This window comes from Puntigrus tetrazona, chromosome 16 (assembly GCF_018831695.1).
Source record: "Puntigrus tetrazona isolate hp1 chromosome 16, ASM1883169v1, whole genome shotgun sequence".
NCBI lineage: Eukaryota > Metazoa > Chordata > Actinopteri > Cypriniformes > Cyprinidae > Puntigrus > Puntigrus tetrazona.
The window spans coordinates 24,937,948-24,965,619 of NC_056714.1; the positions used below are offsets into that span (position 1 = coordinate 24,937,948).

A 27,672-nucleotide genomic window follows, 5' to 3' on the forward strand; every position below is an offset into this window, starting at 1 on the left:
GATGAAGCCACTCACTTGTTCAGTCTTTAGAGTCTTCACAGTTTTAAGCCCTTTATGAATGTTTTGGTTGTGGATGTGAGCATGTTAGTTACAAACAGTAGCTTAGTGAGCTGTTTTGCTGTATAAGCACCTTTAAGACAACATCCTATCTAAAAATGGATTCTTTTTTGTTCCTCGTTTGAGGGCAAAAAGAAGTTCGAAAAGTGACAGTATACTGTTTCCGGGCATTCTGACCCTCCTTTCTGGAGCCACGCTGTAAATTGAACATCATGCGGCGCTCACACGTAGCCTACAAGTTTGATTAGAAACAAAGGTTTATTCATTGTATACCTTTAATTCGCTTTGAAAGAACAACAATGTTTTTCCGTGAACGTACAGGTGCGGATATATCTGTGGCAAAATTAACTTCGCTTTGGACTGATTTTGTTCGGAACGACGTCATTTCAGTTTGTTCTTTGATTTCGTTTGAAGTATATTGGGGCCTTTATTGACTCATTTGAGCATGCACCATATATTAGCAAATTGATTACAGTAGAGTTTGACCACAGTTTACATCAGTTTACTATACGGCATCTTTATAGCTAGCCAGCTAATTCTGTGTAATTAAAAGGCATACAAGTTCAGGTCTCATCTACCTGGAGAAAGATGTAGATGTATTTCCCTTATGAAGATTAACCATTGGTTTTATTATAGTGATATTGCAGTAACCATGGTGTTTTGTCATATTGACTACAATTTGTATAACAACTGTTTTACTACAAATACCATGGTTAAACTATGGTTACTGTTGCAAAACCATGGTTAATTTGTGCTTACCATGTTTTTTTTTTATTATTATTTGTAGTAAAACTGTTTAATGTCATTGTGTCCCTAAATTTGCAGCACAATACCACACTAAGCATATAAAGAATACACCGTATCAATAAATATTGTGAAAGTATTACTAGATCGAAGTTCAAAGGTCAAAATTCATTCAGTCATTCTTTTAAAGGGGTGGAAACAGATCTTAATGTAAGCTTGCAGTTAATTGTAAAAAAGAGGATGATATGATTGGAGAAGTCCAATATATATTGCCTGAGAGAAGTTTGATGTTTTCATCTGAAGATTGAGCAATGATATTTTGATTCAGAATTACAAGGTCAAAAATGAAACGAATGCAGAATTGTTCACAAAGTTGCACATGCATTTCACTTTCAATTTTCATTCTGCGCTGACTTTAAACTCACTTTGAAGAGTCTTTAAGGGCCCTTAAAATACCTAAGCCACTTTTACCTTTAGTCCATTACAGCTGTAAAGCACTATGTTGTCAAAGGCTGGATTTACAGTCTTTTTCTTCTGAGAGGACTGGAGGTGTGAAGATCATATCACAGAGAAGTTGGAATGCAGTAACAGTCAGCTGATCTGTCCTGTAATGTCTGACGCAACTAAATGCCAGTTTCAATTGAGCTTTTTAGGGTTTTTTTTTCTCACATGCAGGTTTCATATTGTAATTTCTGTAAGCCGATGATTATTTTCATGTTATGGTCAATATTACATCTTTACAATATTGACCAAAAGATGTTAAATAAATTGCTAAACATGTAAAAATCAAATTTAATGACTTAAAAGTAGGCAAAAGTTTTCCCATTAAATGTAAAAAGTGGTAAATGGCAGTACAATAAATTTTAAAGTAAATTTGAAGGGAATGAGCATTTGTAACCAAATCCAATTCAGTGTCAGCTGATATATATTCATTGACTAACAGCAATATATTTTAAAAATGTACCAAATAACCAATATATCATGTCTCCCAAACTTTCCTACATTTTTATTCAGAAGAACATGGGACATAATACATGCTGGCATGGTTTGAAAAGTCAAATCATAAAGTGGTGGAATTATTAGAAACCACTAATGGAGATGTCAAGCTTTAATGATGACGTTAACTTAACCTCAGATCAATGTTTGTTTGTTGATATATTTGGATTTGGCCATCAAAAAAAAACAGCACACTGCTTGCATTAGCTAGATCCGGATACCAATCGGTTGGCCAAACCTAAATAGTCTCCACATGTTGAGAATGAATATTGACTCTTTAAATGATTTGATCAGATTTCTAAATGTTTATCTAAGGCCTTGTGTTTTCAATTCCCCATGTGATAATTTAGCTCTCAGTTTGCAGATCTTGCTCTTGGCAAGTGTCCTCCTGCTCGTAGTTTGAGTGAGTTCACACAGTACATGTAAGTGCTTTAGTGCTGAGGTTGGTGTGTATGCGGATCCCATAATTAGGCTTCTGCTGCCGGGATGGTCGTTGGCTTGTTGGGTGGAGCTGGAAACACAAACACAGAGTTTAGCAGAGTCTCCAGGCTGTCTTCAATTGATGTTTTAGTCTTCACTGGTTTATATTAACTGCTTGAAGCTTTCTTCTTTTTTTTTTTTCGACAAAATCGTATTAGTTCTCATACTTGCAGGGACCGGGTTTAGGGTTAATACTTTTATTCAGCAAATATTTATTAAATTAGCCAAACTATGCGGTATGTCAATTTGTGCTGAAATCGGTTGCTCTCATATGAGAAAAGTCTTTGAATGCTTAAACTGCACTAGTCACCAAGGATGACAGCTTGCATCATGACCGAGCAGGAAGTTATGAACGGCATCCATCTCTGCTTGTCAGCCGTGGCCTTCATTTGTGTGAAGCATTGCCACATATGGCCTTGTCACTTCCTCTGAGGATCTTGCATTAGAGGAAAACATGCAGGGGTATTGTGGTTACAGACCCGAGGGACGTTCTGTTGAGTTCAAACCACACACAGTCATCCTATCTCATTGTGTCTGTGGTTGTAAAGAATGGATACTGTTATTTAGCAAAGACAGTTGTCTCTGAATGGTAAATATCATTGTCATTGCACAACAGTGTTAAGTTGTTTACGGTTGTCATGGAACATCACAATTTGTCACATTAATATAGGATTGGTTCAACAGATGTGCACATATAGGCTATTTTGCAGTGGCTTCAATGTGAATCCAGTATTTTTTTAATATTGTTAGTTTTAAAGTCATTGCACACTGAATCCGAAATATCCTCAATTATGTATACCAGGGATGCTCAATCCTGCTCCTGGCAATTGACTGCCCTGCAAAGTCTAATCAAACACACCTCAAGCAACTAATTAAGGTCTTCAGGATCACTTCATAATGTGTTTGATTACACACTGTCTCTGATTCTTTCACCCGTCTTAAAACATTCGGAACGATTTTCTGTATTTTCTCATCCGGAACAAGTATTTTGATAGGAAAGGATGAAAAATATGAAAAAAGTGTTCCTTTACTGCTGTTTTGTTTTGAACTGAGATATTATAACAGTTTTTTCACTTATGCCAAAATTTGTGTTTTAACTTTTGTGCCTTTTTTTTTTTAATAAATTCCATTTCAAATGGAAATGTAAAAATTAGATTAAAAGACACTTTTTTGCGTAATCTATTTGATTAACATCCAAAAAATAAGAGACCATTTCTACATGGTTATTTATTATATTATTATTTATATATTTATATTTATATATTTATTTATTTATTTATTTATTTGTGTGTATTTATGTAAATATATTTGTGTGGGCTTATAGGGCTGCACAATTATTTTGTAAAAAAAAAATTGTCGATTATTCGCTTGAAATTATAATAACAAACATTCCAATTAACAAAATATACACTGAATGATGTTTATACCATTGTTTAAAACAATTTCATGTCATTCTTATATATGAAAATAATTAAGCTGAAAACATTTAAACTTGTATTACTTTTCTATAGTACTAAGCCTCAAGTTTCAACCATTCATTGTATTGGTTTCTTATTTCAATTATACAAAAAAAAAAAAATTGCATGTTTAAAAATGTTGTAGTAATGGTATTGTAAACTAAAACTATAATGCCCTTAACATTCTTTTCCTCTCCTCTCTCAGACACTCCCGCACACACACACACACACACACACACACACACACACACACACAAAAACAAGTTTCATTTCCAATGTGAGCCATTCAAAGGTACTGTCAAGAAAATCCTAAGCTTATTCATCGAGCATGCAGTGACCTATTGGTTCACTGTCATACAGTGCACTTACTGGTGCCTCAAGCTTAAATCTGAGGGGCTTAAGCAAATTTGTTTTGACGCATCACATTTTAGCAAGTCCAGGCAGTCAGAACTTTGTAGCACTATTACAGTTCACTGTCTCTCCCCCTGTCTCTTTGGCTCTGTCCCAGCAGCTGGTGTTTACTCAGGGCTTCCAGTGAGTCTGCTCCTCTCCCTCACGCTTCCCCCAGAAGAGGCGCCCTGCCTGCTTACATCATCCATCCGGGGTGAGGAGCGAGGGGCGAGGGGGGTTGAGGATGAGGTAATTCATTAGGCCTCAAATGAGATGCAGATCCATTCTCAGTCGGCCTCCCAGTTCTTCTGTTCTCCCCCAACCCCCCACTCACCTCTTCCGATCTTTGATTGAACGGTCGCTGCTTGCTTCCACTTCCGGCTCCCTGTTTGTCTCATTTCCATATTTGAAAAAGAGCATTGCTCAAGCTCTATACCCTTCAGGATCAGCGCTCCCTTTCTGGCGAGACTGCTCTGCACTCTTCACTTAACTAGTTTTCTGTGGTCTTATGGCATGTTTTCCTTGAAAATGAGAGACATAGGTGCTTAAAGGAGAAATTCTGGTTTGTTCATTAATTTATTTTCATTTTTAAAAGATAAACACTGTTTTTAATTGGATAGTAGGCTTATGTTTGTTATATAATTCATAACACATAGCTTATTCATAGTTATGGTTTGGTTTATAAACTTTTTCATGTCTCTGTACTGCTGAAAAGATTGCAGATTTAGATTTAGACTTAACATCAAAACATATTTGCCTATAGTTATGCACCAACATTTCAACACCTGACAATATTTAGCTGAAAATTAATATACGTTTTGGCTGAAACGGTCAAATAGAAAAGTTGTAAAAGAATGCAATGAAAAGGTATATTCTTTAAATAAAAAAAAATAATTGATTTAAAATAATTTATTTTATTTATTTTTTTTTTACTAAAATTTTACCTCTATGTTGGTGACTGGATGCATTGCTTCTAATATTTTTTTTCTTTATGTGTTAGTTGCCTGCTTGATTGACAGCATGGTGCACTGCTTTAGTATCAGTCTATTTTCAGATATGATAATGAGTACCAAGCAAATGCATAATGCAACAGAAATTTCCCCTAATAGCTGTACTCTTAGTTAGTACTGCTTTCAATCCATTTTATGCATGCAACCCAGATCTTTATTATCATTTCATGTCTGTTGGTAATGGTATTTTTAGCCCACCATGAATAATGCAACGCATGGCAACGTTTACTTGGTTTGTCCCTGGACAGCGTGCAGTGCCAGTGCAGAGAGGAAAAGGGATTCAGGGTGGATCAGAACGAGTAAATCTCGCCTTAAGCACATCTGAAGGCTAAAGCAGACCTGAGCTGAAAAATCTTCAAATATTAGTCACTGTGAAACTCTCAAAACCTCATCCATTCATTGCCATACCGTCCAATCTCATTCTCCCAGGGACAAAACAGTCCACTGCTGATGTGTTTTTGTGGGGAAAACTCTTCCGCCTCACAGCAGCTGAATAGACATGTTGAGGTGGAGAAAACACAGCCTCTGAGCAAATACAGGATGTTTTCATATTTACTAGACAAGCTGATTTCTACTCTATAGTGTAGTATAGAGCAAGATGATATATTGAATATCCATAATGTATTTATTTTTATAACACCAAAATCACTTTTTATAACACTAAAATCACAATTTAAATTTGACCTTCATGTTTATTAAAGACATTACATGTCTCTGATTTTAGCCTCAATGGTGAGTTGGTAAACTCAAATAATTTGGTGTTAGTCAGATCAATGTCTGTGTCATAGTACTGATTTAGAGATTTGATTCAATGATTCAGTTGTTTTATTTACTTCCTGACTGTTCCTAAATAAACAATAGTAATTATGAATGTTTTGTTACATTGGTGCATAATAAAAATGATTGTGATTTAGTTCTTTTTGTTTTTTGGCAATAATTTCTATATATTTTGCTGTGCTTTAGTATTTTTGGTATTAAAATTGGTATTACCTTATTAATTGCCATACATTACTCTAACATCTGTCTGTCTGTCTTTCTGTGTGTGTTTATACATAGACACATTGAGTCTGTAATGTTGGCCAACATCAAATTGGACTCTAACCCAGGTCACACTCTTATCAGTAAAAAAAAACAGGTGATCTGTTGAACCTCTGTGTGTGTGTGTGTGTGTGTGTGTGTGTGTGTGTGTGTGTGTGTGTGTGTGTGTGTGTGTGTGTGTGTGTGTGTGTGTGTGTGTGTGTGTGTGTGTGTGTGTGTGTGTGGACAGTCTCGACATGACATCATGCTTTAAGAAATCTCAGAAATCCAGAACTCGTTCTTTCTAATTTTCTTGGATGATTTTTTTATTTATTTAGAGTTTAGTCTGTTAAAACATCCAGGTAAGCAACACACTTATCATGAAAATCTTTAGCTGCTCGCATTCCACTTCAGTTGGATTGCGCTTCAGGAAGCCATGAGCTAGTACAGGTTAATACGACTTTGATTCTGTGTTAAGATTCAGAATAAATATGATTCTACCTGTTTGACCTACCATTAGAAATAGAATCACCTTAAATCTTGTGTAATGTACATGTGTGTAATGTAATGTGTTGTGTAAATATGATTAAAGTTGCAGAATGTTGGTTTTTGGTAAATATGAGCCATTGAAACACAAAACCTTTGGTATTTGCGTGGTCATCTAATGTCTTTGAGTTGGCAGACGTAGGAATGTGTGGTTTGGTCTAGAGTGTCTGATCAACAGTAAGAAAGACTGTGTTTCTCTTATCCAATAAATCGATTCTCTTGAAGGAAGTGGAAGTTTGCAAGATCACCATTATGGTATATAATCAATTGATTTGGAGGCCGTTGAGTTCATATTGAGCTGCCTGGGGCATGACTTTAACTCAATCAATCTCTGCTGTAACAAAACATTCTGTTACGGATCACATGTGCTAATCGAAAACAAATCGAACTGAATTTAATCTCTGCGGAATGTAACTGTGAATGACTCTTCTGTGTAATCGCACATCTTGCAGACAAATACACTTGCAGAATGAAGTTCAACTCCCGCTTGTCACTTATTTCGTCATCTTAGATTCCCCAGCTGTTCCAGAGACCAATCCCAGTGATCCCAGCTCTGAGGAAGTCAACACCCTTCAAATCAGGCCTGGCCAGCCCTCAAAGATGGACTCCACAAGGAAGTCAATTACCCCAAAAGGGCCAGATGCCATTGCGAAGTCCCCAGCAACACCTACTCCGAAATCGAGTGGTAGCCCTCAACACAAGAAAGGTGGGTACCTTGAAGACAGTTCAATATTTGTTTTTGGTTTTCCCAAAACCAAAGATCAGAATGAAAGTAGTTTGTAGTTGGGTTTACATGGTTTGTAGTTGGTTGAAGTTGGTCTTTTATTGTCCTTTTGTTTGTTTTGAGGTTGATCTGCACAGCACTCCTTGCAAATAGTGCCCAAATTGGCTTGATAGATCATCTTGGTCAAGCCGTTTTAGGTTGGTAGACCATGTTGGCCAAGCTTAAGGTGTTTGACTCATCTTGAGTTGCTTTTGTGTTCGAACACAAAGCCCGTTGACCTACTTGACCTCCATAACCTGCATAACCTGGTATGGCTTTTTTCCCCCCAACATAACATTGATAGCAATAAACCGTTTAAACCATTCAAAACGTTTTCTGTGCTTTGAGAAGCATTCAGGAATTCTCTCTCGCCATTGAGGGTTTACCCCTGACCAAAGTCTTGAAAGCTAACAGAGGCATTTGTTTATTGACCCTCAAAGAATTTCCACGCTCATGCTTCTGTAAATGCTCCCAGAATTAAGTTATTTCAGCTGTATTACATTAATGGAGAAACGGATCCGTTCAGTGAGGAAAATGTTGGTGCTAATGCTGATTTGTGAAGGCTGGCGACAGGCAGTTCCTAATCGCCTCTGGTCATCAGCTGAGGTGAAGCAATGAAACCTGACTGGGCATCACATTTCACAGTGCTGTGCCAATTGGAGGGATTTAACCCTCCTTCTTGGTTCGGTCACGTTAATAGTATAAAGCCTTCACTTGTATGAGTACATGTAGATACATGTTAATGGGAGAGTTGTTTGGGTTTGAGAAAGTAGGTGGCTTTTCTCTGCCTACTTCATTGTTGTCTCTTTATACAAATGAGATTGTGGTCGTATAGCATTTGGAGGTTTTTAATATTGTGGGAAAAGCTGGTACAGCTGTGTTTGAAGAGCTATTTATACTTTTGTTACTATGTTTGACTTAACTATGCTAACTGTGTATGCAGTTGTAATTTAGTGTTATGATGTTATGTTGTTTTGATCTGGTTCCTTTTAATGATCCATTCTTAGTAACTTGTAAAGCATTTGTGAATCATTTAACTATAAAGACAGAGTTTGGGAGGATAATCAGTGTTGATGAGTTGACATGTAGGAATCACTTTACCTCAGAGTAACCAAATTTAACCATAAATTAAGGATTTAACTAAACATTTACTGAGTAATGCGAAAGCAAAAACACTACTTGCCAGAACATCTGGTAACAGTTTTGTCTCAAACAAATTAAAATGAATTTTTGTATTTATTTATGCATTGGTATTATGCATGTTCTGTACTATTATGCATCTGAATGCATTAAAATACAGATAACTCTTAAATTTCTTAATTATTATTTCGATTTAGTTCAATTTATTACAGGTGACATTAGTAATTGTAGCGCTTTACCAGTATTTATCAATTAATAGTTAATTTTAGTTTTCCAATTTTTACCTTTGATATATGCATATTTTTGGTTATCTTTAGTTCTACTGCATGTCAGGTGGTTTTATGTTTTTAAGCTGCTTTGTACTACTTGTGGTGCCAAGTTCAGCTCATCTCATCATTGCTGTCAAGCATCATCTTGTAAAACTGAACAGTATGTTCCGCAGAATATTGTCCTCCATTGATTCGGGACTGCTGCCTCACTCATATATTAGTTATGAGAAAGTACATAAGGAGACGTGAAGGAAGGGAAGAGCTGAAGTTCAGACACTGACTCATTTCGCTTGCTGTTTCAAAGATGATTCATCTCTTTTTCATTTTTTTTTTTTCACCTCTTGCAGTTCATCTTTATTCTGGTTGTCTTGAAAATGTATTTTATCTGCACAGTCAAAGTTCGAAAGTTAAATATGTGAAAATAACAATTTACAAGTACAATAGAAAGTATTATGCTTTGCTCCCCCCATTTATGATTAGTTTTAAATTTATAGTTTTGAAAACTTACAAATCCTTCTCACACCTGAAAATTAGAGTCATAACTGCACCTTGAGATCATAATTATCAGGATTAAGTAATTAGGGTAATAAATCAGTACAAAAGTCATTTTTTATTTTTCTCTTGCTTCCTGCTTATGTATCTGTAAATTATTATTATTGTTATTAAATACTGTTTTAATTGATTTTATATATATATATATATATATATATATATATATATATATATATATATATATATATATATATATATATATATATATATATATATATATTATTATTATTATTATTATTATTATTATTATTATTATTATTATATATTTATATTTATTTTTATTACTGTTTTAATTGATTATATATATATATATATATATATATATATATATATATATATATATATATATATAAAAGCAATAAAACAGTAATAAAAATAAATTATAAATAAATAATAATAATAATATATATATATATATAATCAATTAAAACAGTAATAAAAATAAATAATAATAATAATAATAATAATAATATATATAATAATTATTTATTTTATAATATAATTATTTTATTTTAATTTATTTATTTTTATTTTTTATGTAGTCTACAATTGATAGCTCTGGCCTTGAATGCTGATTGGTCAATATCAATCAGTCCTTTCTGTTCATGCAGATTATGTGTTTAAGCGGTTCTGGTAAGGTCAGTAATTATGCATCTCTCTGCTGCCTCAGACCCTCTGGAAACCCTTTCTGGGTCAGTCTGCTGCTTTTTCTGTCTCTGTGCAGTGACTCATCAATGAGAACATGGGCTGCTCGTCAGGGCCCACAAGACTGCGCTTCAGCTTCCTGTGCTCTATAAATACTGAATCAAAGTGGAGCACAGGTCACGGAGAAGAACACTGCTGGAGTCTTATGATCGTTATTAATGAGTCAGATAAAAGTTATACTAGTCTTTATGGGTCATGAGATGCTAACTCAAAGACTTCATGGGGCCGATTCAATGGGGAGCAGTTTAAAGTGTTGAACTCTGAGTGAACTGGTTTGAATGTGCAATTAAAATAAAGCATGTTTCTTTGCTGTGTACCGCACGTGCTGTGTGAGGCGTAACGTTAATGACTGTCTAGTCATCTTGATGTGTTGCAGTGCACAGGGAAATATAATGTCAGCGAAATAAATGATGTGATGTTATGGAATGGCTGCTTCCCTGCTAACTATGTACGCAAAGCACTGCTTTATCAGGCATTACAGGTGCGATAGAATGAAATTGAGACTAATCGGACCAGTGAGGAGGGGTTTGAAAAGAATCGTTAAACGAATCGTTCGGGAGTTGAGCAAATAAGGTGAAAATTGCATAATAAAACAATGAAAGAGTTGCATGCATGTCAACCTGACTCCCAAAATATGTGCGCTTTATATAGTGTTTATACAATAAATTGAATGATCTGTCTTTCAGTGCAGGTAAAGGTTCACTCTGAATGAATGTTAATTAATTGTATCTGTACTGTGAGTCCTCAGCGCTTTCTGCTGTCAGTTGGAGCGTGTGAATGTTGCCAGTCTCTGCTGCTGCCAGCTTCCAGTGCTTTATACTGCTGCAGATGTGAGCGCAGCCTCTACCACACAATAAGCTCTCTCATTCCCGGCACCCCACTGTCTGACTGTCTCTATCTCTCTTCATCTCTGCCCAGGACAGCTTTATTGGATAGAAAGACAAACTCTGGAAACAGCAGTGTGGCAATTTCGGATCGTTTCACCAAAACTAAACCTTTTATTATGTCTCTTTTCTCAGATGGAATAAAGTTGGATGAGCGACAGAAACAGGCAAAGGAGAGGAGGGAGGAGAGGGCCAAATATCTCGGTAAGACAACGCAAGGAAGACAGCGAGACAGCACCCCCTGGTGTCTGGGGTACAGATGTGGTTGGACAAAAAAACTGTTCATGTCATTCATGCGTCAAACTTCAGAGGCTTGTGCATAGCAGAAAAGGCTGTTAAGAAAAGCCTGCAGAAATTCTATTGCTTTTATAGATTTAAAGAGGTGTGAATTTTGTCATTGCTACATTTGACGTCACATGTATTTTCAGACTAACAAGCATGTGCATGCACTTTATATTTTTGCTATTTATGATTTTTTTTCCACTTTTTTATTGTTTATTTTATACAACTGCGTTTTTCTCTTAAATACTAATATACATTAATATTTTTTAACATTTAAACACATTTACTAATTAAGAAAAATGAATAATATGGTGACGTTACAAACAGTTTCATGTAAAAGCAGTTTTGAAAATGGAAAGATGGATATTAATATAATCATTTAAATATTTAAGATTTAATTAAATATATTTACATTATATTATATATTTTTATATTAATATATAATAAAATTGTACTCAAATACATGCCAGGAAACAATTAAATTCTCCTATGGCTTCGTTGCATACAAGCTCTTTTTTTCTAGGCTCCTAAATAGTAATAATAGTAATATAGTAATAGTAATAAACTTTCCCCTATTTACTTATTATTAACAATTATGATTATGAAATAACTTCTAAATGTCATAGTACTTCTATGTCTTTACCAAACCAGCACTTTACAGATTTTCTCCTTATGAGAGAATCATAAATATCTCACATGCTTCATGTTTTGTTCGTCATATCACGTCACGCTTGTTTTGGCTGCAGAGATTGCTGTGCTGTGCTGCTCTGCTTTGCATGATTGACACAATGTTTTTGTCTTCTTTCTCACCTTCCCTCCCCAGAACAGCGTAGCCAGACTCAAGGTAAGCCACTCCTCCGTCTCTGGTGGTGTTGGTGACTTATGCGCTTCATCCCTTTCTCTATCAAATGCTTATTCACTTGTAGAGCTTCTTTCCATTTCCATTGTCTCGTAATCAAAATTAGTGACAGGTTGTTGTGTGTCTTTAATTTTGAGTGTAAAACCGCCACCGTTTTCACTCTCCCCTGCTGGAAAATGATGCTTAAACCAGTTTGTTGAATACCAGTTTTTACATAAATGGGCAAAGCAGGCAAACTATGTTCAATAGCTGGTTCAAGCTGGTTTAGGTGATTGATAAGATGGTTTACCAAATACAGTTTCCAGTAAATCACCTCGATTAAGCTGATTAGGCCCTGCTTGAGTTGGTTAAATATACCACTGTTTTTTATACATTGATTGTGAGTAACACATTGAATGTTTTAAAAATGTAATTTAGTTTATTTTATAATATTATAGCATTTAGTCAAGTGTTTATTAGTAATGACGTACAAGTACTGACAAAGTGACTTGACTCAGCAACTGCTCAGATGAATTCAGGATTCATAAAAAAAATTATAATAATAATAATAAAAAAAACAGCTCATTGGGGTCATTGCTCTGTGACTTGGCTTATATCGGCCACACCATGTGTTTGATTTGAAGTATGATCTGATTTTTCCAGCATGGTCAGCTGTCCTCCTGATTTTACCCTAATGCTTTGCTATCACGTGCTACGAACATGATGAGGCTTGTCAGTCTTCATAAAAGGATGGAAATGTGAAAATCAACCGGTTTACACTTTGATAATCAATAAAGTTGTTGACTTGGGATTCTCTTTTACAATTCTTTTCAGCGAATCAGTCAAAACCTCATTTAGGTCGTAATTTATCGTTTATGTGACAATAACACAATGCACCGCATTCGTGTTGTTTAGCTTTGGGGTCAGTTATAGGCCACCGAACTTTTGACTGCTAAATGTCCTTTCACACGTGTATGTTTTTCAGAAAGCTTGTTTTCATAGCAAGGTTTTACAAGTTTCCCATAATTACTAACTTCAGGATCCGTTTAGACCCAGAAATAACATGTGCTGCTGTCTTGAAGCGACTGAACTGTGAATAAATCATGATTGATGTGAATGCAATCATGATAAACACATTCTGCTGCATTCCAGTCACACAAGGGTGAAGTGTGTCATTTAGACCTGAAAGTTTAGGCCAGTCAATCGAACTCATCAATCCATCTCTTCTACCATCACCATAGACCTCTACATTAATGTTTAATAATTGTGTGGGCTGCAGCGACTGAGTCAAATGTTCATAGTAGGACATGTAGTGTAGTCTCTCAGACTGTGGGTTGTCTTCCACCTCATCTATCTGCCAGCAGCGTTATGAAATTTTGATGAAGAGCGTCACCCGGGCACTCTCAGGCCATCACTATTTTATAACTGTGGCGCTCTGAGAAAAAGATTTAAAACCTCCAGCCTCCGGAGAGATGAAGGCTCTCGGCGCAGAGTCTATTCATGTCAAGCCCTGCTTTTACTCTTTATTGCAGTGACGGTAGATATTGCACATTAATGATCTGATCAGCACTTTTTATACTCTGAAAGCGGTAACATTTATTCTGAATCAACATATTTAGGCCCAGCAGTTAACGTGCAGCCTGATTTTGCTTGCTTTAACGTCAAAGTTGTTCTTCCCGTGTACTGTAGCATTTTGAGAGATTTAAACTGGATCAGTGGGAACACAAAACTTGACAGCTTTTACAGTAGTACTATTTTTACTGCATTTTTGAGCAAATAAATGCAACCTTGGTGATCAGATTGAGACTTCTTTCAGAAAGATTTAAAATTCTTACCGCCCCCAAATGTTAAAATTGTAGCGATTTAATTTGGTGAAATGGACCTGAGAGGGCCAAATTGAATGATCAAATTTCTATTAATTGAACAAGAATTGGGAATGTATTGAACGAAGAGTGTCTGAATTCTATGCTGGCCTGGTTTTGTTAGCTGACAGGCTCTTCTTCTCTATCATGTAGCTGCTAAAAAGTCTCAGTGGCTGGAGAAGGAGGAACGGGCACGGCAGGTTCGGGAGCAGCAGCTGGAGGAGCGGAGGAGGAAGCTGGGGGAGCAGCGGCTGAAAGCAGAGAGGCGCCGTGCAGATCTAGAGGAGAGACAGAGACAGAAACTTGAGAAGAACAAGGTGAGAGAGTAGTGGTGTTCAGTACAAACCCACACGACACAACCCGTTCTTCTAATTTTACACACTTTGATTATCCGAGGCCGTGTGGTTTCTGCCAACGTGCCAGTGTTTCTTTTCCTCTTTCATCTTTCTGAGTAACGCTAAATGAGTTGTTTATCAGTGAAAGTGGAGCAAAGTTTTTCCTTTTTAAAAGATCAATATCATCTCCTTTGTTCCTCCTAGTTTCCCATTATATCTAAATGTGCGATAAGAAGTGTTCGCTAGCCCTATTTTACGTTTTAAAGATGTATTTATTTTTTGTTAGGAGCGGTATGAGGCAGCCATCCAGAGGTCTGGTAAAAAGACATGGGCAGAGATTCGGCAGCAGAGATGGTCCTGGGCTGGAGGCTTGAGCGGCAATTCCAGCCAAAGCCAGAGTGAGTTACATAAAATGCACTTACATAAACACAAAACGGTACCTGTAGGTATTGCTTCTGGTTCCTTTTCATAGCAACTGCATTCGACAGCCACGTTAAGAAAAAAATAAGCTGGATTGTGGATGGAGGTGATTTGTGGTGGAGACTGATGCGAATAAAATAATTCTGTTTGTCATTTTTCCACATTTTACCATATAAAGTGCTTAAGAATGCACAATATTTTCCATTCCATATAAAGGTCCTCAAGTTTATCAGACTTTTTACAAAGCCAGACTGATGTACATGTGGGAAAATGCTAATACAGATCAGCAAATGCTTTTCCATTTTTACCCCAGTATCCTTCCGTAGCTTTAGTTTCAGTGAGTGCTGCGCCCCACAAAATCCTCTCAGAAGGCTTTTAGATTTTTATTTTTTTTTGCTAAGGATTTATTCCTTAAAGGGTGAAAAAGTACAAAAACTCAAAAGATGAAGAGAAACATCTTCATAATCTTGTGCCTTTGTGTATTTTATGGGTCCGTTTATAACAGGAGGCGAGAATGACTTGCTTGGAAATAGGGTAATGAACTTTAATGGAGCTTTCTACCACTTCCGCTGGGACTCAAGACCTCAATTTATAGGCTAACCAATGCTGTTTTTTCAAGGATCTTATTTTCTAACTGACTTGATTTAGTTTTTCCCCCTCCCGAAAGTAATGCATAGTCATTGCAGTCTCTGATGGTGCCTTAAGAGGCGCAGTGGAGGCAGTGACCTCATTATAAAGTCTGTAGATAATGAACTTTGAGCATCTCAGCTCAAAAAAAAAAAAAAAAAAAGCAGTTGTGTTAATATTTAGACGCTACATGCATAACAGTGGTTATCCAGGATACAGATAACCATTTTTGGATGCTCAAACAGTAGTTTTATTGTATATTTTGACCTATATATTTACTTGTCCTATATATCAGTGGCTGTTTTGTGTATTTAAGGGATTAGTGGTTAATTTTTTTTGACTGCCCCCCCATCGTTCCTCCTTGGTCCCCTCAGCATTGTGTATGCGGTGTTCTCTGGATTTTACAGGCAGATGCTCAATATCAGCTGTCAACCTGCCCAAACATGTGGATTCAGTCATAAACAAGCGGCTCTCCAAGTCTTCTGCCACTCTCTGGACGTCCCCTAGCAGAAGTAAGGACACGCCTCCGGATCTAGCCCCTCCCTCACGTCTTCACAGGCTCCTCCCTTCACATGATTATGAGTTTCCATTTTATCCTACCACCTTTGATTTCTCCCTTGAGACAAATCACCTGCTCGGCCTCCGTGATCACTCAATCATTCCCTCCTTCCAAACCGTCTCTTCGTCAGTGTCTTCAGTTCGACCAAATTTGAATTTTTTAAATTTTCATCGTCTTTCACCGTTCTCAGTGGTGTTCTGTTTTTGTCTTATTTTTGGTGGTGGTTTTCTGTTTCTTGTAACTTCTTTTAAAGGTGAATACTTGCATTCTTCTCCATACCTTCACCTGCATATGATGCATGATGATACAATGGTCGAAGAAAGTATTTGGACACTTACACTTAAAATGTATGAATTTTACAGAATAAAAAAATGTATGCTAAAGTTTTTATTTATTTATTTTTTAAACAAACCATTTTTAAGTGTCCAAATGCTTGTCTGTTTAAATAATTTTATTTTATGTAATGTTTTTTTTTTTGTAACACTTGGTTGGTTAAGGATGTTTGTTAAAGCATTAGGTATCATAAATTAAGATTTACATCCTTTTATTAATATAGGTTAAATTACATTTGGTTTAGTTATTTTTTTTAAATGCCATTCAAACTGTGTAAATTAATATTAAGACATTAATACAGTAAAATATTTCTTAGTTTTCACAAATGCATTAACTAATGTAAAAAATTTAAGCTTATTGTAAAGTATTACCATTTTACCTTTTAAAACCTAACAAACATCTTTCTGTGAAATGTTTAAAGCGTGCCTGTGCTGTATTTCTTCAGTCAGTGCCCACTGTTTTCATTGACATTTTTGTTCACGTATATTCATTGCATGTCTGAACATTATTGAAAAAGACCAATGTATTGATGGTTTTATATTTCACACAGAAGGGCCTTTTTTTTTTAGTGAATTGAGGTCTAGTTGATTTATTTTTCCCAAAAATGGCTGGTGCTTCTTTTATTGGATGTACTGAGATGAAAACTCATTTGTAAGTAGGGCACGCACTATTTGTGAGTGCACCCAAAAACAATAGATGGAGTAGAGCAGAAAGTAGAGTTCATGCTTAGTGCTGAGACAGCTAATCGAGTCTGGGAACTTTTCCATGAGTGCTGATGAATGTTCAGCTATGGGCAATATCTCTCTCGATCTCTCTTTCGAAAATGCCTTTCTACCACCTATTTGTTCTTGTTATTTTTTACATTTTTGGATGAATAACTCTTTCAGTATGTTTTAAGCAATTTTCACAAATGTTCTTTTTTTTTTTTTACTTGTTTATTGTTCACCTTTACTGGCTTTTCATACATGCGGACTCCCTGTTGTTAGCAAGGGAGAAAAACACGGTTGTTTGTCATTGTCATGATCGTGATCACAAAAATGAATGTCGCAGCTGTTGTGTGTTGGGGAAGGAGTTAGCAAGTGTATTTTTATAGGAACTCATTTTTAATCTCTTCTTGCAGCTCGTAGCATGCAGCTGAGTCCCTGGGAGAGCAGCATTGTGGACAGGCTGATGACGCCCACTCTTTCTTTCTTGGCTCGCAGTCGCAGTGCTGCCAGCGTGCTGAACAACTCCAGAGATGCCCGTGAGTGACAGGATACAATCACAGTACCCTTTACGTTCGTGATTTAGCCTCGGTCTTTTAACAAAGTATTTTTTATAAATGCTAATTTGCAGTATTCTTCTATTTTAAGGGCATGTGCGTGTCAAAAATAACAGCATAACCCGTTTCTGCTCTGTGTGCTGCAAATTGGGATTTAAATTTGCGCTCTTTCATGCAGAGTCTCCGTTGTGTCCTCGCTCGGCGTCTGCCAGTCCTCTCTCAACGTGTGCTCATCGGCCACATCACCGCTGCTCCGATCGCTGGAGGGTCACCACCAGCACGCCCGACATCGCCCAGCGCAGACGAGACGCTACTCCTGTGGGTCATTTTGGACTCTTTTCGCTCTACATCTTTATACATTCCTGTTATGTAATGTTTTGCTGTGAGAAATTAATCATGAATCCATATATCCAAGTCTTGTTTTGTCTCATGTTAAATTAAAAATTAATAGCAATTAATAGAAATAGAAATTGAAATTTAGAGGTAACAAAGGCTTTAACACTGTTTTTATTTTACTTTTTCCAAGATGAGGAAGGATAAGACGGAAAAGGACAGAGAAAATGAAAAGGAGAGGAGTACCATCACCAAAGAGAAGGTGCTGAAGAAGAGGCAGTCCATGCCTTCAATGAAAACCAGGATAGAGCCTAGGTAAGATGACAGTATTGGATTAGTTTTAGTCTTGCAGCTTTTAAACACAAATGGATGATAGATAGATAGATAGATAGATAGATAGATAGATAGATAGATAGATAGATAGATAGATAGATAGATAGATAGATAGATAGATAGATAGATATCATTTCTGTTTCTAGTCAGAATGAAACTGTTTTAGATGCTCATATTCTGGAAGCACTGCCTTTCATATAAAAGGAAGATACAATAGAAGCTTTTTAATGTGCCTTTTTGCCCTGAGCTTTTTCTAATTCTGTAAACCAAAGCTGAGTTATGTAATGCTGTCTCTGACCTCTCTCACCTTTTTAGCCAAAAGTCATAGTTTAGTTTCAAGTTATGCTATATAGATACATAGTTTAGCTGTAGTTTTAAAGATGCTTTTATGCGTTTAATTTGTTTAATCTTCATTAATCTATTTCTATGACATTATGGAATATCAGGCTGCTTTTTTAGGTCATGTGCTTTCATGCTGTGTTAATACATCTTTCCAGCTTAGCCATTAAATTGAGTTTCTCTTTATGTTTCTAGTCCGAGTCCAGTATCCAAACTGAGATCTGCGTCTCCTGTGATGTCCAAAGGCCGTGCATCTTCCCCCAGTCCTGCAGTATCTCCCAAACCTCCCTCAGCTCGAGCGAGTCCAAACATTCCTAAAGCCAGACCGAAGAGGGCCAGGACCCCAGCCCGTGTGGAGACCCGCACAGCCTCGCCTGTCACTATAGAGAGAGTCAAAGAGACCCGCAGGCCTGCTACACCCGAAGAACCAAAGAGTGAGTGCGCTGATGATGATTGTGATGTTGATGCAGGATTCCCTCTTAACAGGAGCTTTTCCTTTAAAACATGCAAGTGTGTCATTTTACACCTATTTTTTTTTTTTTTCTCACCCTCCAGTCCTCATTTTTTCCCCGCTTCGTTTCTCTGTGTTTTCTCCAGCCTCGTCTCCTGTCCCCTCCATTATCCTCTCATCTGTTCCGGACACGCCCCTGTTGCAAGTGCACCAATCACGGCTGTTTCTGCGCCCTCTGTTCCCGAGGAGTCCTCTGTTGTCCCCGCTCAGGTGGCTTCCCCAACTCCTTCTCCAGGCAAACCTATGGCTGGAACCAATAACCCAGAGGAAGCCACGCGCATACTGGCTGAAAAAAGACGACAGGCCCGGGAACAGAGAGAGAAGGAAGAGCAAGAACGTAGAGAACAGCAGGAGAGAGAAAGGTTACCTAATTTATATTAATTTTGTGATAATTTTTATATATATATATATATATATATATATATATATATATATATATATATATATATATATATATATATTATGTCTGTGAATTTTGAGTAAAATACACTACAGATGATTAATTGTATAATTTTGAGTGGAAACAGAAACACAGATTTCCGTGCATATTTCGTTAAATGCAAATGAGACTTTGCACTCCGCCTTGTTTTCCAGAATAGACATTCCATTACAACTTGTACATGCTAAAAAGCACTTGTTTTGGCTCTGATTATCAAGTTTTTCGGATTGAAATCATGCATTTGAAATTCGTTTAAACGTCTGAGGTATGGGTTTTTTGAGTGGATACATCCAAAGCACATGAACAGAAAGCATTTGCCACAGCATGTAAGTACTAAACTAAGTTCTCGTTCACACGCAAGTTTCCGTTCAAAACACAGTTACAAAAACAGATGGTTATTAAAAGAAATGCACAGGCTATGCACTGTTTGGGAAAGAAATCACAGGTTTATTTTAGATCTGCAGCAATATACAGTTTTGTTCTCTCGTCTCCTCTGAGGCTAGGAATCTAAATAGTTTTCTGAGCTCTGTGCACCCAGAGACAGATCAGTTGGCATATTTTGTACAAACTTTCGCCATGGCATTTGAACTGGTAACCATTGTCGCTTTTGAAAACAAAATGATGGTGCAGCAGGTGGAAATTTACAGATTAAAGAGCGATAATATTATAATTAGATCCCTTTGCAACGTTACAAGAGGAGCGAGATCAGATCTACTCATTTTTTTGCAGAAAACGGCTTACTAAAACAAAGTTACTGGGTTACTCTTTCATGTTTACTTGGTTGGTAGATGCACTGGGGACTTAATTATAGCACTTAAAACCGGGAAAAGTTAGATTTTCATGATATACCACCTTTTAAAATAATTACAAATAAATAAATATACACACATTTATGGTAATTTATTAAATTATTCTATTACTATTATTATTTTATATACATTTTGTATTGTTTAAAAATATTTAAAAATAAAAATTTTAAAAATGATTTATTTTTGTATATATTTTAAGGTTTTTTTTTTTTTCTCCACAATTCACACTCTTGTTGAAAGTCACTACTCCACGTCCTCATTTTCACAGCATATTTAAATGAACTGCCTCTTCCTCAACAAAAAAAAACACCAAAACACAGCAGGTAGCCCACATGGCGTTGTCACACCAATAACGTTGTCATTTCCACCATATCTGTCTAATAAATAGGCAGGATAACAATTTAATCTCTATAAAACTTTTTAAACTTTTGACCTATAGTATCCGTACCATCAAAGCCAAACTCCACTTCAGCTAACACACGTTCTGGTATGCTTTTAAACATGTCCTGCTCCATCAGGCTGTGCTCCAGGAATAGCCTCTGTGGTGTGGAGCTGTTGACGTCTGGTGTTCTCAGTGACAGTTTACGAGTTTAGCACATTTATGAGCCAAAAGGGACTTTGGCAACAGCATAATGAGAGTTCCACACTGTTTATCCTCCAATGCCGCTGGTAACTAAGGGTGCGGATATTTTGGTCAGGACTAAAAAGATTCACTGATTCAAACTCTCCATCCAGTAGACCATATCTCGAATTTACCAGTTACCAGCCGCAGCAAAACCATCAATTTTTCAATAGACACCAAAGTCCACCTGCGTTCCCATGCCCTTTTGTTTCAATAACTCAAAAAGTTCATAGTTTAATGCTACCTGAAGGGACTTTATCCTACCTAACGTGTGTACAATTACTGACTGTTTTCCATCACACAGGCTACAGCGTGAGGAGAGGCTAGTACAGGAGGCAGAGGAGAGGAGGCGCAGGGAGGAGGAGGCGCAGCTCATGGCAGAGCAGGAGAAGTTAAGAGAGGAGGCTCAACGCCTGCAGGATGAGAAGGAGGCAGAGGAAAGAGCCAAAATTGAACAAGAAGAGAACGAACGCCTCCAGAAACAGGTCAGAAACACTGCATTTCCCAGATTCCTGAACAACACACTTTATCAAATAAAAGCTGTATAAATGCATATACTGACACGTATAGACTTTTCAATAATGAATATTGAATTGTTTAGTTGCATCAGAGCCATGAATTTCAGCTTTTTCTTCGGGAGGTTTTTAGGGGTCAATCTTTATGACATGAATTTTATATTAAATGCTGTAAAATATGAGCATTTTATAAAAACGATGAGACCAATAATACTACACAAGTATGTCAGGTTCTTACAAATCTGCTCTTCTTCGAATGCATTCATATTAACTGCCATTTAGGCCATTTAGTGTAGCAGCATTTTTGAGGTTTTACCACCACCTGGTGTTCAAAATGGTATGTAAATAGATATTAAGTAGGAATCAGAGTCCCCACAGCCATGGAAAACAGAACTATAAAGACATTTTGAGGTTTTAATTCAATGTAAGTATTAGAAAGTCGTGGAAATTTCTATAGCTATCATAAAATTTTCTAGTTATGTTTCATTAGCTAAAGTAACTAATATTTAATAAAAAAAAAGTTTTAAAGAAACTCATTCACTAATCATAACAATTAAAATAATATAATAGAAATGAATTGAATAAAATGTCTTCAGCTGCAGAGAAAGTTGTGTTGAGTGTGAATCTGATCACATGATCGTTGAATTTGTAGAAAGAGGAGGCTGAAGCAAAGGCCCGAGAGGAAGCCGAGAAACAGCGACTGGAGAGAGAGAAACACTTCCAGAAGGAGGAGCAGGAGAGGTTGGAGAGAAAGAAGGTAGGAAAGGTTTTCACCTCACATTTATATTTTTCTTTATAAGGTCATTTTGATTCATCTTTAAAAGCCATACAACCGGGAACTGTTTGCATATCTTCACAAACTGAAAACTCAGCAGTCTATTTAAATCCTTTCATTTCCTCCCCTAACTAGTCACACATGCCCACAATTGCCATCAGGCGCAGAATGCGGTAGAGCAAAATAAAATAACTTTTCAAGGTGACTACGTGGGATAGTAGTGAAGTGCGAGCTCTCGAAATTCATGCATCTTCCACAGATCATACAACAGCTCGACATACATCTCCTGATCCTGTTCCCTGAACCTGTTATACGGGAGTCAGCCTAGTTTATTATGTTCCAGTAGTATTACCCCACAGGGACACCACAGTACGTCCCCTACAAGTCGGTTTATCAGGGCTGCTTTAGAGCCTCGACTCATGGTGTGATTTTTGGAAGACACGGTGTCCTCAGAGCCTGACACCCTGTAGTGCGTATTTGAAATCTGAACATTGTGTTGCCCATAAACATCTACTGCTGTCTTTTGGACTGCTTAATGTTGCAGATTCTGATTTTGAAACTCCAAAGAACCAGATAAGATTGATATTGAGAGAAATATGTCTGTAACGGTATAATAATGTAATGTGCATATAGACAGATATAAATCAGCTAAATATTAAATATTACACATTAAACGAACTCCACAATATGTGTGAAACCTCATGACCGTGTCATGCGGAAAGATTCAGAAATGATACAATATTTTGTGCTTCACGATCAACCAGTTACAGGATCAACGTCGCAATATTTGCTAGCTTAGTAATCTATAAATAGTGCAGAACGCCACATATTTCATGTTACGTCGCGTTTCCTTTTGTTGTGCATTTTATAAAGTTCAAAAACGTTGTTTATTTCCAGGTTTAAATTTGATTGTGAAACTCTTGAAACATTTTCCATGTTTTACTTTTGTCTCCTCTGTGCATTGTTTTTAGCGTCTGGAGGAGATTATGAAAAGAACACGCAAAACAGATGCAGGAGACAAGGTACAGCGCCGTTCTCATTTAAAACAGCCTCACTGCGGCGGTAGCAAGGCTCCAGTTTCCCCTTGTGGTTCAAGAGCTCCGAATCTAATTGTGCTCTTTCTTTTCTTTCCTTCATGCAGAAAGACACAAAATCTCCTTCTCAAGTCAATGGAAAAGCTACAGATTCGGAGCTGAATAAAGGTATGACGTTAGCTCAAAATTACGTTGGTTTAAAAATTTTAGTATAAATTGTTCATATCACTGCTTACCAATACTCTTAAATAGGATTTGGCTTACAGTGCTCTGTTCAGGACCGTTTGAACATTTCTATTTCGATCTGTTTGAATCAGCAACAGCCCGTTTGCGTCAGTCTCACATAATGTTTTCCCTGGCTCTGTCGTTATACCTTTTTTTTTATACTTCAAAATCATTTTCCCTTGTTAGGAAAAGCATAAATAAAAGTTCCCACATCCACACCCTTTTGAAAACCTTCTTTTTGCAATGTTAAGCTTATATCTGCAATATTTCCTCAAGGTTGGGACAGGGATTTGTTACTCCGTGTAGTCCGCCAAAGAGGATATAGCGTGCAAAACTGTGTACACACTACTGCTTGATGCTTGCGTCACAGCGAATCCCTGTTGCTATTCAAAACCAGTGCTTTCTGTAATGGAGTATGACAATTGGCAGAGTAGCATGGTGAATCCATCACTGTCTATTTACTTTTTTTCCCACACCCCGACTGGATGAATGACTATCAAGTCTACTTTCATCCAGCTGCTAGTGTTATTCGGTAACACTTTACAATAAAAGTGTAATTAGTTAACATTAGTTAGTGTATTAACTAACATTAACAATGCACTTATTACGCTGCTTTAGTTAATAAATGAAAATACAAAAAAATCAGTGTTTGTTCATGTTAGTTTACAGTACAATAACTAATGTTAACAAAACACTACTTGTGATTTTAATAATGCATAAGTAAATGCTGAAATTAAAATGAACTAAGATTATTAAATGCTGTAGAAGTATTGTTCGTAATTAAAGTAAATACTCAAACTATTGGTAACTTTTGTAAAGTGTTACGTATTTTTATTAGCCACTAGAAATACATAAACTGTCATTCAAATGCTGAAAATAGAATAAAAGTAATATTACATTTGAAAACAAATTTCTTTAGTGTGTCTCTAGTTTTCAGTGCCACATGATCCTTGAAATCATTCTAATAAGCTGATTTTTGTAATCAAGGAAAATTTCTAATATCATAAAACAGTTGCTTTATTATTTTTTTTTTTTTTTTTTTTTTTTTTGTGGAAAAATGTATAGATTTGTCTTAAAATGGCGATTAAGCCTTGTTCATTTTATCACTCATTCATCTGTAACTTCTGTTGAGTTTAATGCAACCTTGCTGAAAAAAAGTATTAATTAGGAAAAAAACTTACTGACCTTCAAACTCTTGAATGGTAGTGTAAATACAAATACAAAAGGACATTCTCAGCGCAATTCCTATTATGTATTGTGTATTAACTAGCTGTTGTAAATACAATGAGCAATGGGAATCCGGGAAATGATTCCAGATGAACTGCTGAAATGTTTATTCTGTCAATTGTACAAGCGTCTGGGAAAGGAACATTGATTTGGCAAAGGAACTCTAAAACAAACAAGATTGCCATTTTAAGAAACTATTAGCATGACATTCTGTCTTTTTCCTAGCAGCTGCTGACTACCAGCCAAGCCCGGCATTGAAACAAGATGGTGTGAAGGAAAGGTAAGTCCTGTGTTTGCATTTCTATTTTCTGTCAGTTTACCCAGAGGTGACGGTCTTATTTTCTTGAACACATCTTTGTTCGCAAATTGCGTTTGCGATATTCAGATTTTTCGCGTAGATTACATTTGTAGCGGTTCAACACTCATTTAAACCATCTGTTTTCTTTTGCAGTCTGTCCGTTCTTGTGGTCAATGGTGTTCAGCCTTCCAAACACGAGAATGGACTGTCGGCGAAAGGGGAGGCGTCTCACTTCGAAGAGATCATTCAGCTGTCCAATCACAACAACGGACGGGAGAAATCCGAGATTGACAGACCCGATGAGCCAATCATGGCCTTTGAGAGCGGAGAATCATTCCTTAAGAAAACAGGCCCCATTAAGCCTCAGCATGTGGCAGGTGAGCGGGTTTCAGCGTCAATCTCTCCTTAAACTGCGACTAGTGATAAAGCAATATTTTTCAAGTTTCAAGACAAGCCCTTTGCATTTGAACAGTTTTAAGTTGTGTGTTTACTATTAATGCTTCTTTTGGTGGGAAAGAGTAATTGTCGTCATCTTTCCGAGGTTTTTTCTGTTAGGTCTGAGGGTTAATGTTGTCTCAGATACGGGGGTCGTGGTGGCTGTATGTTGCCCTGCGGGTGCGTCAGGCAGGGGTAACGGGGTGAAGAGCCTGGCACTGGTCTGGATTCCTGAAATGGTGTCATGAAGACCTGATCCGGCCTCACTGGCACCCAAAACTGGAAACAGGACCCCTTGGCTTAGCTCTTCACCCCCCTTTCCCTCAGCCTGGTCAGCATTACTTGGTCCCGCTCCCCTCAGCACGTACCTCCACCTGTCCTCCTGCAGACAGCCCTTCAGCCATTAATCATCCGCAAAGAAAACACAAGGGGCTTACCTCGTGCCATGCCAGCTCTCGTAAACTGAGATGTTCATATTTAATCCCAAGTGATATCCAGGATCTTTGCTTTGCTATATCTGGAGCGCAGCCTTCATCTCATGTTAGCTATAGAATTATTATAGATGTATCATGTGATTACGAAGATAGAAACATTTTATAGATAACACAGATAACATTTTCTCAGGACCAAAGCACTCATTTTTTTACTCGCTGAAAAATCATGATAATTTAACATAAATAGTTCCATATCAGCTAAGCTACTGTAATTGTGTATAAAACATATTTGACTGTTTAAACGTTTGGGGTCAGTAAGATTTCAAAAGGTTAAGAAAACCGTGACCAAGGCTGAATATATTTTGATTAATCAGATATTATATACAAGTATAAAATATTTTCAAATATTCCTATTTGAATATACATTTTTACATTTATTTCTGGGATCATCAGCGGACATTACTCTAGTCTTCAGTGTCACATGATCAGTGTTGAAAACCTTTGTGCTGCTTAATATTTTAGCAGAAACTGTGGTACATTTTTTCAGGATTCTTTGATTCCTTTAATACCCCTTTTTAATAAGCTTTTGAGAAATATTAAATCTTAATAAAAAAAAGAAAAATATTAATATAATCAATTATTCAGTTGATTAAAATCTGGGTATTTTTTTTACATGTGGCTGTACGCTTTTGAAATATTTATTAATTTAATTTAATTAAAAAGAACACAGTCTGAGTTATAAAAAAATGATGCTCATGTCATAATGCATTTTGCATTATTTCCTAATTTATAAAAATATTATGTTATGTAATTACATTTACAATAAATGAAACACTTGCATGTCTAATCTCCATGTTCTTCTTCCAGAGGTCCTCTAAGGTCATAAACAGTTGGATGAAGCCTTAAATCTGCGAGTCCCTCAACAATGACTGCCTGAGGGACCCGACGGATAGAAGCACAGCATGCAAGAGACCTGTGCCAAACCCAAAAACTGTCTTCTGTTTAGACTGTACAGAGCAACCCCACCATCAGAGCCTCTCTCATGGTGCATGATGGAAATTACAAGGAAGCTAAACAACAATCAAGCTGAGCTAAACGCCAACGTACACCAGAATCACAATTTATCAAGACACTGACCTCACACACTTTATGGCAGACCAATTCATGCCTCTATCTGATCACCGCAGTACAATGTTATTTTTTTTTTGTTTCGTTTTTTTTTTTTTTTTTAAAAGGCTTGTGATGAAAAATAATCCTTGTCGTTATTCCTGCTATAATGGGTTGAACGCGGAAGTGCTTTGGGTGTTTTATTTTTCAATGTTTAGTTATTTAACTTGAAGAGAATTGTAACTACTGGGTACAGTTGTATGTGAATAATGTAAATTGGAAGAGACGATCTGTGAATAAAACAGAATTAAAGGGATAGACACGTCTGCACTGTTTCCGAGTTTTTTAATGCTCGATGTTTTTAATATTGTCTTGTAGTGACATAATTTTTAAAGCAGTAGATGTAACAAATGAATGCATACAGATGTAAACATGGATAAATGTGCTTACTTGCATAAGAAATGTCATATCCAAATATATCAACGGCCAAATTCGCTATGCATGCACATGCATTACTGAGGTTTGTGTTAAATTTCTAACTTTTGTCATGTTCTGTGTTCATAATATTTTGGTAAAATGCCTGTTATTTCAAGTTTGTCTATTTTTAAACCGGCACAGATCGCCAATACCCAAAGGCGTCCTATTTAACTCCAAATGATGGCAGTTTATAGCCACTCTGGAACTTTGTTAGACCGTGAGAGCGCAAACT

General features: G+C 36.7%; 1 protein-coding gene across 1 annotated transcript; it reads left to right on the top strand.

Moving 5' to 3' along the window:
* Positions 1-7,288: 7,288 nt before the first annotated feature.
* Positions 7,289-27,289, top strand: map7d1a (MAP7 domain containing 1a). Its single transcript, XM_043261152.1, is given in 19 exon segments — positions 7,289-7,403; positions 11,146-11,214; positions 12,116-12,136; positions 14,146-14,309; positions 14,614-14,725; positions 15,782-15,886; positions 17,387-17,509; positions 17,706-17,845; positions 18,054-18,175; positions 18,728-18,966; positions 19,130-19,174; positions 19,177-19,405; positions 21,218-21,398; positions 22,081-22,185; positions 23,175-23,225; positions 23,345-23,405; positions 24,915-24,969; positions 25,141-25,364; positions 26,724-27,289. Coding segments are annotated over 19 exon segments (2,163 nt in total). The 5' UTR covers positions 7,289-7,297; the 3' UTR covers positions 26,735-27,289.
* Positions 27,290-27,672: the final 383 nt, after the last annotated feature.